Genomic DNA, 13,133 nt, shown 5'->3' on the forward strand with positions numbered 1-13,133 from the left:
GGGGGTGTGATGATTTTTGTTGTTGTTGCTTTCACTATCTGAGGTTCAAATATTAACTTAGGGGTGTACATATCAATAAGATTTTCCTTGTTGTTTTTATTAGTCTAGATTTTTTTTCCATTACAAGGTTTAACCATTTTCTTATAGAACTATCTTGACTATCCCATTTGCCTCATGTAACTTCAAATTTATAATCTCTTCTGTAAAAGACGAACTGGGAGCAAAATTGAAGCCCAATTGCAATGAAAAGACGGCAAATGTTGCCTTGAGAGTCATGAATACTTTAATGGTATGTCACCTAAAACCTTTAGGAGGATTTTTGAAGGAGACACTCAATCCACCTTTTGAAAGCCACCGCTGGGTTTGTGGATCTAATTCGGATACGTGATACGCCAGGTTTGGCCCGTATCTCATTACTCTGACTGGACAACAGCATGGAGGCACTAGCTTGACCATTTTCAGTTTTAAATTCCACTTTGAATGTTGTAAAACATTATGAGAACAAAAGTATTGTAACAGCATTCAAGTTCCAAATACAGTATTAATAGTCACACAAATTCAAATGTATTTTTCTTTCCTACATTGTTATGTTATATTATATATATATTTTTTATCAAGTCAATCAATCATAAATTGCAATATTAGAATACACACGATTGTGTTACTTAAATAGCATATAATGTGAAAAATTCAAGACAATATTTAATTTTTCAGGACCCACTTATGTTTACTTGGACAATACCTCCATCAGGTGGACAAACTCATGACCCTGAGGGAGTTACATAGCTAAAAGTACTATTGAATCCTTGATATTCTGAGAAATCCACTTCTTTGGACCGACTAAGTTTTGAGGTTCAGTGACCATATAGTCACCTCCCACCCAACACTCTTCTTGTCAATCACTCGGCAACTTTCCCAGCCAATTATCTGCGGAGCCCAACGTTATCTGTGTTTATGAATGTCCAAACCCCAACATTCCTTTACGCTGGTGTTAGGAACTTCTTCACATCTTTTTAAGCTGACCAATACGCTGCCAAGCTGCTTGTACGCTCTACATTGGGCTGGAAAAAAATACATCTAAAGGTGAGCCATTTTATAATTCTCAACAATTATAGTATATGGTAGTAGTGAAAGTTTTAATATTTGAAATATTTTAGCATGTTTTTTAAATAGCTTAAAATAATGAGAACTACAATTGGGGTTCACTGGTCACAAAATTAGCTACACCAGCGGAATCTGGTAATCATATAGTTGTGTTCCATTGTATTATTATAATGTATTTTCTTAAAGACAGTTGGATTTTATGGTACATAATCTCTATGACTTAAAGTGCATCATGTTAGCTTATTTTCCGTCTATTAAAAATGTAATAATTTCTGTTTGAATAATTAATACTTCCTACCTTAACAGCCTACTCCATCGTCCATGTACAATTATGAAAGGACAGAAGCACGTACAATCATTCCTTGCCATGTATGTAGTGACTTTATTGACGTTACAATCAGAAGGACAACAGCTACCAGAGGAGACGTGCACTATTCAGATCCTCGTCCCTGGCCTCAAAGGTAAAATGTAAAAGCCTTGACACATTTTAGTTTCCTTTGTATTATGTTGTTTTTCTCAACAGGAGAACCGGGAGAGAAAGGACCAAAGGGAGCCCCTGGGAGACCAGGAAGAGTGGGCCCACCGGGGCAAATTGGTATAATTTTGCCATTCTAGGAAATATATACTTAGTCATTTTGTGCAAACACACAAAAATGGGCTAAAGATCACATTGCTCGGGTTGTTGATGTGTTGTGTGTCAAGCTAATCAGAGCTGGTCAAGTGTTTACATTTGGATGAGAAATGACCCGCACAATCCAAAGCAGTAGACATGTTTACTGAAGGCTTTAATGAGAAGTGGACCATGCTCAAGCTCATTACACACGTACAGAATTTGTTTGCTTCCATTCCAGGTAGGAATCGACATTGGGGGCGAATGACAGCTAAAAGAAAACGAGATGTGATATATTGTAGTGGTTAGGACGTCTTGCCTGTGTAGGTTTTCTCCGAGTACTCAGATAGGCTTGAGCCCACTCGGGATCCGAATGAGTTAGTTCTATAGAAGTGTGTATCGGGCAAATGTTTGTAATGAACTAATACATTTTTCTATGACCCCTCAATTTCAGGTCAACCCGGGCTTAAAGGACAGAAAGGTATTATGGGACATTATGGAAAAGTAGGACCTAGTGGAATAAAAGGTCAGTAATTCATACTTCACAAAGTTTATTTCTACTTGAGCCCACTGTGTGTACTTTGACAATGACAGCGCCACTGTCAGCTACTGTAGCGGATGTGGAATTGCACTTTATTCTTGTACGGCCTCCATGAAAAAATATTCCCCGGGGTCACATGTACCCCCCTTGGCATTGTACCATGCCTGCACCTTTATTTTAGAAGGACTGCTTTAGACAAATAATAATGTTGACTTACTTTTACAGGCATAAAGGGAGAAATGGGGGATCCAGGACCGAAAGGCCCAGATGGAGAGCCAGGTATCAAATAATAATTGCCATAGAGTTGGGATCTTAAAACCAAATGTTGATAATATATGATAATTGGGCTCATTAGGCATCCCATGTGAATGCTCACCAATAAGAAAGATGATTGGCGAAATGGACATCGTTGTGGCTCAGCTATCTTCAGACTTGAAGTTCATCAAAAATGGTAAGATTTTGTGTTTTCCTGACCTTGAGTTTTTGTGTGTATACGTGCTTTTGTGTATATGCACCGTATTTACCGTTGATCCTAAAAGGTTTCTTTATTACTTCACCAGTCAACAAATGTAGGCCATGTCAAATGTGAAATTTATAGAAATACAAGTGCTCATTTTTCAGCACTGCCCTCCCCTGCAGCTGTCGCTGGCATAAAAGAGACAGACAGTAAGGTGTATCTGCTGGTGAAGGAGGAGAAACGTTACTCGGATGCCGAACGCTATTGCCAGATGAGGGGAGGGCATCTAGCCATGCCCAAGGATGAGAGCGCCAACACGGCCTTGGCGGGCTACATCACTGAAGCGGGTCTAAGCAGAGTCTACATTGGCGTTCACGACCTGGACGTGGAAGGAGTGTTCACCTACGTGGACCGCTCTCCCATGTCCACCTTCAGTAAATGGAGAAAAGGTGAACCCAATAATGCTTATGACGATGAGGATTGCGTTGAAATGGTGGCTTCTGGAGAGTGGACGGATGTTGCGTGCCACCCGACAATGTTTTTTGTATGTGAATTTGACAAGGATGTTATCTGAGTTGCCATTGGAAAAAATGGACTACAAGACTTGCATTGTTAAAATGATGCAAAAAAAATTAGTACCACTTTATAATACGGATAAACTTTTGAACGGTATTATAAATTCATTATTTAGTAGTTGGTTTACACATGTTTGATATTTTTTTCCCCATAGAAAATTAAGGAAATAGAAATAACCCATTCTAATGTCAAACCATTTTGTTAACACAAGGACATTGTTAATAATACTTCTTCACTCATAGGAAATAATTTTCCCATAATAAAAACTTGATATACTGTACAGAAAATGCATGCTCATACAAGTGTAAAAATAAATTATCTGCTTCTTATTTAAAGGCAAAATGTTGTGACAAACAATCAGAAAAGAGTAGCTGTTAATATTGAAGAATAAAATGAGATTGTTTGCTCCTTTACATAACATACAAACATTTACTCTGTGATAATTAAAGTCGTATTGAAAAATATTGTACCGTTTTCTAAATATCAATTACCTTTTTAAGCTTAGAAAGTATTTATTTTTCCTGATTCTTTTTGGTTTTAAATAATAATAACAACATGAAGAATTTAAATATACTAACAATTTGACTGTGTATTAATTGCAGAGTGACAAAAACAAGAGGTCACACGCTTTGGTGTGTGTGGGATTTCCTGTTTTAAAAGATATTTTGTTTAGTTGTCTCATTAATAATAATTCATAATACTTTGCATCTCTGCTGCTGCTGTTTTTTTTAGCGTGGATGTCCCTGCTGAGGTATCCTACTGACCCCTCTAAGAAAAAAATGAATTTGAATATGCATGATGCAGTCCTAATAAAGCACAGCTTCACTCCCTTAAGAAATGAATAATTAATGCTAAGATGAATTATGCATTTAATTGACCAAGAACTGTTTGACACAAACTAATTAAAAGCCATTGATTGTACAATCTCCTGTTACCTTTATAATAAGTATATGTACTGTTTAAAAACGTATAAATTGTGACCAAAAAAAAGCCATTATTGTAAGGTAAAGTAGCAATGACCACTTTTAAAGTTCCTGCTGTTTCTGGACAAGAAGAGCAAAAAGTTATGTTTTAATTTACATTCCAAATCATTTGCCACAATAAAAATGGCAAGAAGAAGACATAACAGACAATTTTGTTATATTTGTTGTTGTTGGGAATGTTATCACATGAGAATTGGGTGTCAAACTCGACTTAAGCATAATTCAGCTTCTCGTGACGTAACTTTTTTGCTTGTGTGATACGTGACAAGCGTTTCTAGTGTGTCTACCCAGTATTTCGATTAACATTTCCCCACATGTGGTACATACGGACGAGTGCAATTGCAATCCATCACTGTCTGTGGGAGGCACTGAGTTACAGTTAGGTTCCACTTTGATGGGTAATCCCAAGAGAGTCACGTTGGCCTACTTGATCAAATGCGGCGGGACTCATGCACAGATCAATTGCACCCAAAGCACAACTCCTCAGTGTGAAAAACAAAATATTGCATTCATATTATGATTAAGTACACAGTGGACAATTTGGAATCCATATGAGGTTTGTATGGTGACGAGAACATGCACACTCAGCAGATCTGGGTGTCGCTTGACGTGTGATGGTTCTAACTTGTAACCGTGAAAGATGACTATGCTGAGCACATGCCAATTTCTCACACGGAGAAAATTGAGACATGCATCAATTGACACCTTTTATAATCACATAGATTTGCAATACAGTTCATGAATATTATGAAAACATTTTGGCTGCTTTGCTTGAGTTCATTATTTTGGTTGAACCCATACAAACATGCATTTATCAAGCCAATACACAGAAATATACAACTACTGTTGGCAGAGTAGCAGGTATAATAAATAAAATAAAATACAATAAAATAAAATAAATGAAAGAAAGAAATCTGTTAACTCACCACTCACTGCAACTACTACAACTGTGTGCAGGAGGGCTGTTTATTAAACACGCCCACTTAATTAACATAGGTGTCTTCACTTGGACAAGTGTCAAACCCAAGGCCTGGGGGTCAGATCCGGCCCGCCATGTCATTCTATAGGGCCCGCGAGATCAAATCATGTCAACTCCCATGATTCTTGCTAAAATCTGTACCATCATTTTTAATTTGCATGTGTAATAAATAATGTTGAGATTTTGCAAAAATGGTTTTACCCTTTTTACAGTAATTTGAACAATAACTGAAGAAAATGTTACTTCTGATTTCAAACCTAGTAATCCATCTATTTGTTGTGTATATGCATTAATACGGGCCGATTAAACATTTATTTGGTATCACTGTCAAAGTGGCCTGTGATAAAAACGAGTTTCACACCCCTGACTTAGATCAATCAACATTTTCTGTCATACTAAGTAATAATAAATACAATTAATCAAAACATAAAGTACAAACAATATATAATTGAGGGCATAGCTCAACACTCAATATTATATATCATAAAATATTCTGCAATCAAGTACAGTATTTCAAAGCGGGTTAAGTAGTTTTGTGCAAATAGAAATGAAAGTCTTGCTCTTTCCTGTAGTACCACTAGGTGAAGACAAAGACAACGATATAGCTGCGGTCAGCCACCACCAACCCACGCCTGAGCATAACTCATCCAGCAGACGTGATGGTGCCACATGTGAATCCCCTCAATGATCCCTTATGAATATCTGTAAACATGATGTGACCACTTAACAAGACCCTCAGAGGTGGCTAAAAAAGATCACGGCCCTCCCCGTTTCGATCTCTCACCTGTTATATCGTCCGTTAACGGGGTCATCTCCATCATTAATTTCAGTCTGACCTCGCAAAGCAAAAGCAGTCTGCTTGGAAATGCCTATAAAAAGATGCTTTAAAATGTGCCCACATAGGATGTGTAAAATTTAACCTTGCCTGCAGCGTGTGTGTGGGGGGGACTGCATGTGAGCTGCTCAATTGGACATCTGCAGCAGAGCCGTTACGGGACTGCTCGGTGCAATGATGACATCATCCAGCACACAATGTTCCCGCTGAGCGTACAATGCTGACTTAGTTCTTTCCTGTAATGCACAAATTAAGTATATCTTTTGATAAAGCTCTTTGGCTTCAGTTCTTATCCTTAATCTAACGGATTGCCGTACAATGCAGATGCATAACTCACTGGAAAAACTTCACTGTGTGTTTTAAGTTAAAAATGAGTCTCATCTTTCAGTCTGGTAGAGAATTGGCCTGCCATTCAGTCACTGAGCATTAAGGTTAATTAGAAATAGGAGCGGAGTTCATGATGTGGCTCTGATAAACAGCGATAAGTGCTGAGCGGCATTAGCGAAACGCCGACTCTTTGCTGATTAAAACGAGTTACTGCGGAAGTTGAATGATTGTGCATCATAATTTGTAAGAATGAAGAGTGGCTTGCCAAATATTTCTTCATAATCGGGCAACATGTTTTATTTAGTATTGCCGTACAGCAAGGGAATGCAACATATGAGCAAATTAGAATTCTGCAAATCAAAAACATGATCGAGTGATTGAATCGGATTCAGTTGGACAATCTTATGAGATGTATAAAAATAATCGTTTCTAAATATATATAACAACAGCCGGTAAAGCATTAACTTAACAATGCTAGTACTAGTAGCGCCCTGCGGAAAACTTCATCTCCCACTGCTGCCATTGCATTTGCTCCCCAAGGAGCACCAGGCCAAGGAGTGGCTCGTGCTGATACCGCAGCTTGCAAGCTAGCTGGAGGCTGCTGGGCCCACTCGGTCTGGACAACCCACACACACACCAGCTCCAGGCCTCTGGGCTATCATATCACAGTGTCCGCTCGTTGACTCCTCTCCTGTGACGCTAGAAAGGACGAGCGATTACTTGCTACTCAGTCCACCCCTCCAGTATCTCCAGTGTTGCACTTTCTCCCTAATGCTTGGGGCCTCTTGATGCACAATGCTCCCACGGGATATCATACAGTAGATGTGGATGACCTCAACTTCTCCGTTGCTGCTGTTTCCATCCTGATGGATGCCGTTTGGAATGTAATCTCATCCTGTCCCATGAAGAGAAGACCTAGCAGTAGTTGTGCTAGATAAGTTTCATAAGTAGTTGTTGCAACAGACCCAAAGCGAAATGTAAACATGGAGAACGGTTTTTTTTTTTGGTGCTTGTGAAGGCAGATTTTGATTCCACTCATGAATTGAGGTTATGAAATTGAATTATCACTTTGTACCGCTGTGACAGTGCCACTTACTCTTCTCGTCTTTCATCTCGCCTACTTATGGACACAGCCGAGCATACAAGCGTGAACTCTATTTCAACCCATCCTTTTCGTCAACGTGCCAAGCAAACTTCACTCCCTTGTTTTCACCCCCCCCCCCCCCCCCCCCCCCGCTGCTCCTCGGCCCACCAGCGGTTGCGTGGAATTCAAAAGAATATCAACAGCGTTGTACATTAAAGAGAGCAAACAAGTGAGTAGTGACAATGCTGCCCCCCCCCAAGACTGCGTTAGTGAGTTTGCAAACACTCACTGCCACAAGTGCAGTGCGGTGGAAGCTTGAGATCACTACACCACACATGCCCACCATGCCCCCCCCGAGTCCGCAAGGGGACGACAGTAAAGAGCGATGCGGCTGCAAAGACATTAAGTCTATGTGTGCTTCTCATTCTCTGTAAGGCAGCTCACCTTTCTACCTACAAGATAGAGGATGAGGAGAAAATTGCCTTTTCAGGGAAGCTTTAATTCAGATGTGTGCCTTGCTGTCTGAACATCAGTCAGAAAACACACAACAGACACACACCACCGTCTGCTTCCTTAAAGCTTGTTTGGATTTTCATTGTTTGATCTGCCTTGGAAAATAAGACAAATGCAGTTAGGAATTCATAGATGCCCCCCCCCCTCCACCCCCGTTTCATCAATAAATGATTAGTTTGCCACACTCCCCGGTGATTGATAGGTTCTGCACATAGGATGTATTGGAAGCAGATGAATTCGATAGAGCAGGAGTCACAGGGGAACCACAAAGCGCATGAAAAATGGAGGTCAGTGGAGAATGTTAAAAAGAGTGTTGGAACAACTTGTGTTTTGTCTTTTTTTTTATTACCAGCAACATATCAATAATGAATCATAGAGAAATAGAAGGACATATTGCATGTCCTAGTCTGTTTTTGTCTGAAATTTGTTTGGTTTCAGATGAGGACCTTGACAACACAGCCAGAGGCCTGGTAAGAAAAATACTGTTGAGAATAAATGATGGAGAGAAGTAAACAACTTTTGCTGTCAGCACTCAGATCATGCCTCAGCAGGAGGAAAGCAGACTACAATGTTTCTCATCTCTTTTTAAATTTATTCGATCACCATGTTGATTTGGTGCACACTTAATGGGAACTTTAGATGGGGAAAATAAAAAGACTCAATAGACCAATTAGTTTGGGCATTGAAGATATGGCCCATTACGTTACATGGGTACATATTCAGTCGTAAGGATTATTTAATCTAGTCAATGCGCAGTAAATGACATTATTTGCATTATTATATCTTCCGCATATGAGTCAAATGTCTTTTTTTATTCTTCTCAACCACAACAATACAAAGTCCAAACAGAAAATGGCTCCCCTGCTGTTTTCTAATGGGAACAAGGTTTTGGTGAATATTAATAACCAGAACAAGACTTCAAACACTGCTGAGCAGACTTAAATCATAAATGAAGTCAATCAGGCCATTTTGTTGAATATTTATCCAGAAAGGCTTGTTAACTGACTTGCGTGAAAGGGAAAAACAAAACACACATTTTCCTCGCATGCCGGGAATGGAAATGGTAATCTGTTTTGAATCATACTGACAAAGGGTCATAAAAACATCATAACACAAGGCATTCATGAGGCTGATCACTTGCAATTTTCTAATTTAACATACATAGACCAATTACTAATAGTCTGTATTGGTGTATTTATTTGCCTGATTCTACTAATATGAGGCTGTTGGTTTATGGGTATTTTTTTTTCTTCCCGCCATCTGTGCACAATGAAGCATACGACCACAAATAACACACATTACGTACAGATGTTTTCGTAGTCACTCAAATATTTTAATTGGTTAATATATTATAAGAATTTTTCTATTTGGTGATGTTCACGCTGCAGTATTTTGAATTAAATGTGATGTCTTCTGGTCAAGTCAAGTGATTGTAGGTTTTTACATTTTATGGTCGAATGTGTCCAGTTCAGCATAGAAAATGTAAGAAATACAAAAATCAATGATGAATAGTCCAAAATATTTCTACGATGGAAATAGTTTGACCCTAGAACGGACAATTTCTATTCAACTGTCAGAACAGACTGTTCAATTTTAGAGTCTCAACTTTTCATTTGATCAGTCTGCTACCCGCAATATAAAAATAAATATGAATCACTTCTGGCTTCAATCCGACAGCTGCGGACTCAAGCCATTGAAACGAAATGACTCGAGGCCACTGAAGTAGATTCATGTCCAATAGTGTTTTCTATTAATCAAGCGCAGACAACGAAGAGTTTGTTTACCAGAAAAGCAGTTTGACGTATCCCTACAAGCACTTGCCTCGAGAGCGACCTGTCACTGTCACAAGCCAACCTCAAAGTGAAAGGTCACGCTGGCCGGGCCAGTCCGTGATCCCCTTTTTTTGTCCTCTGGACCAGTCTAAATAAATAAAATGGCCGAACAGCGGCATTGATCTCTGTTGAAGTTGAAGGGGGAAATGGAAAGGGAGAAGACAAGAAAGCCAGTGAGAGATTGAAGGGGAGCGAGCATGCACGCTTTCTGAAGAAAGAGGCGGAGGCTGCCAGCCGATGAGGTAATTGTGATTAATCACTTTTCTCAGAGGGTAGCATGTCGAACAAAAGGAAAAAGACGCAAAGAGTGCTGGTGTTGCAGTTAAAAGTGCACCTGCCCATTGTTCAGATAAATCTTTTTAAAACCTTGGCTTTGACAATCAGAGATATGAAAATAATGGATTTTGTTTCAGAACTATGACAATCAATTGTATTCATCACATTAGAAACTTTGTTTTCTTCTAAGTTGCCTCTTGTCCTTGTTTATATCTTTTTTTCTAAGCGTCTGTGACAGGAAAACAGCCCAATTTGCATTTATAGTCAACACAAATCCCATATTATAATCTTTTTGCATGCACATAACACACTTAATGTAAACCGTGCTTTATTTTGAAGTCTTTCTTTGCTCCTCAAAAAGTCGTTAAAGTCAGCACCATGTAATAAACACAATGTTGCTCAACTCTTGTCCTGTGAGACTTTTGCGTCAAGCTTTAAAAACACTTGTGTTATGTGTGTTTATGATCATAGAAGGCTGTTCTCTCTGTGTGGAGCCTGTAATTGAAGTGTGTGCTTTATTATTATTTTTTTTTTTTATACATTTGCAGTGATAAAGTACAACTGAGCTTTCAACCCGACCAGACGCCTTGGCATGACTGTGCCTGGTTGAAATTACGCTCATTTAAATACACTTATTTCTCTCTGATAATCCTCGAGGGACGGCAATATGCAGCAGCCTAACGTGGAAATGAATGCACACAACAGTTGGCTGATATTACCATTCCGGGCAATTTCATTCGCCTTTGAAATGAGAAGATATTGAGTCTTATTTAAGCAATCAATAACCTTGAACATTCCATTTTAATGAAAACTATAATTCCAAGCGGTGGCAATTACACCGCGGGGGAATGTTTTGGTGTGGCGAAGATTTTGCTGCTGTATGCACTTTTGTAATAAAGATATTCTTATCGGGATAATTATTGACTTCTGGGGGGCCGTTATGACCCCGGCTAAGGACCTCATCAATATCTCCGTTCATTACTTATTGCTTTAAGTCCGACATGAATGTTGCTGATTCAGATTGGCTATGGAATAATATACGATATCAAACTCGCTTCCTGACACGCCACAAGACTTTTTTTTTATACTTGTATGACCGTTCGGATTCTAAAAGTGTCATATGTGTAGTGGACCCGCTTGAGCCACCCATCATCAAAAGGGTGAGTCGACAATTTTCATGTTCAATTAAAGTACAGCGGCTAATTTATTTTTACATTTGTATGGCGGTTCAGAGAATTCAAAAGCATGATAAAATGAAATTGATTCTCTTTCTTTACCCTTTGAGGCAAAACATAGAGAGACCGTCTGTTGGTCGGCGATCTCATCATGAAAAGAGCGCTGTGAATATTAATGAGGGATAACTGTGCTGCTATGACTCGTTGACTTGAGATTGAAACCGCATTCCCTCCTACTTGTGAAATTGGACCAGATATTGATGATCACATCCAATTACGTGATTATGTTTTCTGCTGAAGCTTTAAATGATTTATCGTATTTAATTCGGAACAACTTTTCACTCTGTGTGTGTGTGTGTGTGGGTGCGTGTGTGTGTGTTGGGGTGGATATTGACCCGTACGTTTGTGGCCAAATAACGAATAATGCAATTCAGCATTCGGGCCTCGCTGCCAAGTGGTGATGTCCAATGGGAGAAATCGTGGACAAATTTCTCAAAGTTTTAATCACTCGACTGCCTTTTGTGCGACTTTTTTGCCGTCTTTTTTGTGTTGTGCTGAATGATTTGATGTCTGCTGTGTTGCTTGTGTAGGTGTGTTTTGCTCCACATCACAGACTTGATCATTTGTTTTGATTTAACCATATTGGCTGATTTATCAAGCAGTCAGCTAAGCATTTTTTCTTAATTAATATTGTTAGAAATGCCAATTCCACCGGGGACGCCTTGATCAATCGTCTTCCTTTCTATAAGAATTTGGTGATAAAAAATCAAACCGCTATTGACCACACCATTGATCGGCGTCTGTTCTCTCTCCAAAGCGAATCATTTGTCTCTCAGCTCTTTTCTGTGCTCCTATTCCCCAAAGATCACGTTGGCCGTCGTAGAGGCCGTCGTCTCAGCATGCAAGGTCAACTATAATCAAGTGGAGACAATGTCACTTGCATTTCCACAGACAGCACAAGACGGCTCCTCTGGGTTTCAAGGGCCAACTGCATTATACCATTCAATTACTGCTCATTAGACAATGTACAGCCATTAATCAGGCCGAGATCTTCCGCAGGTCCTCAGTGGGGAATGGGGAAATTCATTCCGACCTCCCGCGACGAGCTTTACTGTTTTCAACTTCTCCGCATCTTAAGAACTAAAAAAAAAAAAAGTGGGCTTTATCTGAGATTTACTGCATATGTGCAAGAGTATTACGAGTCTGATATATCACTAAAAGAAGAGCAGGATGACAGATTTACTGATTAAGACTGCATATGCATTGGATATGACGAGATGATAATATGGAAAAATTGATTTATATCTTCCCAGGAAGCTGTAGAGCGCGAGGTGTCTTCTCACGGAGGCCTTTTTCAAGGGTAGGTGCATCAAAGCGTAAAGCCAGGCTGTAGCTCACCGGTGGCGACCCACGCGTCCCCCCCCTACCCATAAAGAGGCTGCTAATACACGGCCCTGCATTAGCAGGTCCTCCCTCGCATGCATGTCACCACAACTGCAAGCAGCTTTCAACATCTGGGAGAGTTTTAGCACCTGTGCTTTATGGACACCATCTGCTTGAAAGGGATTTTCTGCTTAATCTAAGATGACTTACTTGAGTGTTAAAGGCACCTGTGTGTCAAGGTGTGCCACTCTTTATATTTCTAATGCATCTTAGAATTTTAATAGCCTATATGCAGCATATGTGTTGTGACTACGAGGGTGTCACGTCCCCACGTCACCTGACTTCCAGCCTAGCCCGACTCATGGAATTGCCAGCACCTGCTACAGCTCGTTAGGTTCCCTATTTAACCTCTCTGTGTTCTGCCAGTAGTTGTCAGTTCGTCTGATTACCCTGCACGT

General features: G+C 39.7%; 1 protein-coding gene across 2 annotated transcripts; it reads left to right on the top strand.

The window, feature by feature from the left end:
* Positions 1 to 991: 991 nt before the first annotated feature.
* colec11 (collectin sub-family member 11) lies at positions 992 to 3,455 on the top strand. Of its 2 annotated transcripts, none has more exons than XM_037241716.1 (7): positions 992 to 1,083; positions 1,411 to 1,565; positions 1,628 to 1,699; positions 2,169 to 2,240; positions 2,481 to 2,534; positions 2,611 to 2,706; positions 2,877 to 3,455. In XM_037241716.1, exons 2-7 carry the CDS (start codon positions 1,436 to 1,438, stop codon positions 3,284 to 3,286), a joined length of 834 nt encoding a protein of 277 aa, XP_037097611.1. In that variant the 5' UTR covers positions 992 to 1,083; positions 1,411 to 1,435; the 3' UTR covers positions 3,287 to 3,455. The 2 variants fall into 2 exon arrangements, with proteins under 2 accessions (XP_037097611.1, XP_037097612.1); XM_037241717.1 differs by having other exon boundaries at positions 2,895 to 3,455.
* The last annotated feature ends 9,678 nt before the right edge of the window (positions 3,456 to 13,133 follow it).

Source organism: Syngnathus acus, chromosome 22, assembly GCF_901709675.1.
Source record: "Syngnathus acus chromosome 22, fSynAcu1.2, whole genome shotgun sequence".
NCBI classification, from domain to species: Eukaryota; Metazoa; Chordata; class Actinopteri; order Syngnathiformes; family Syngnathidae; genus Syngnathus; species Syngnathus acus.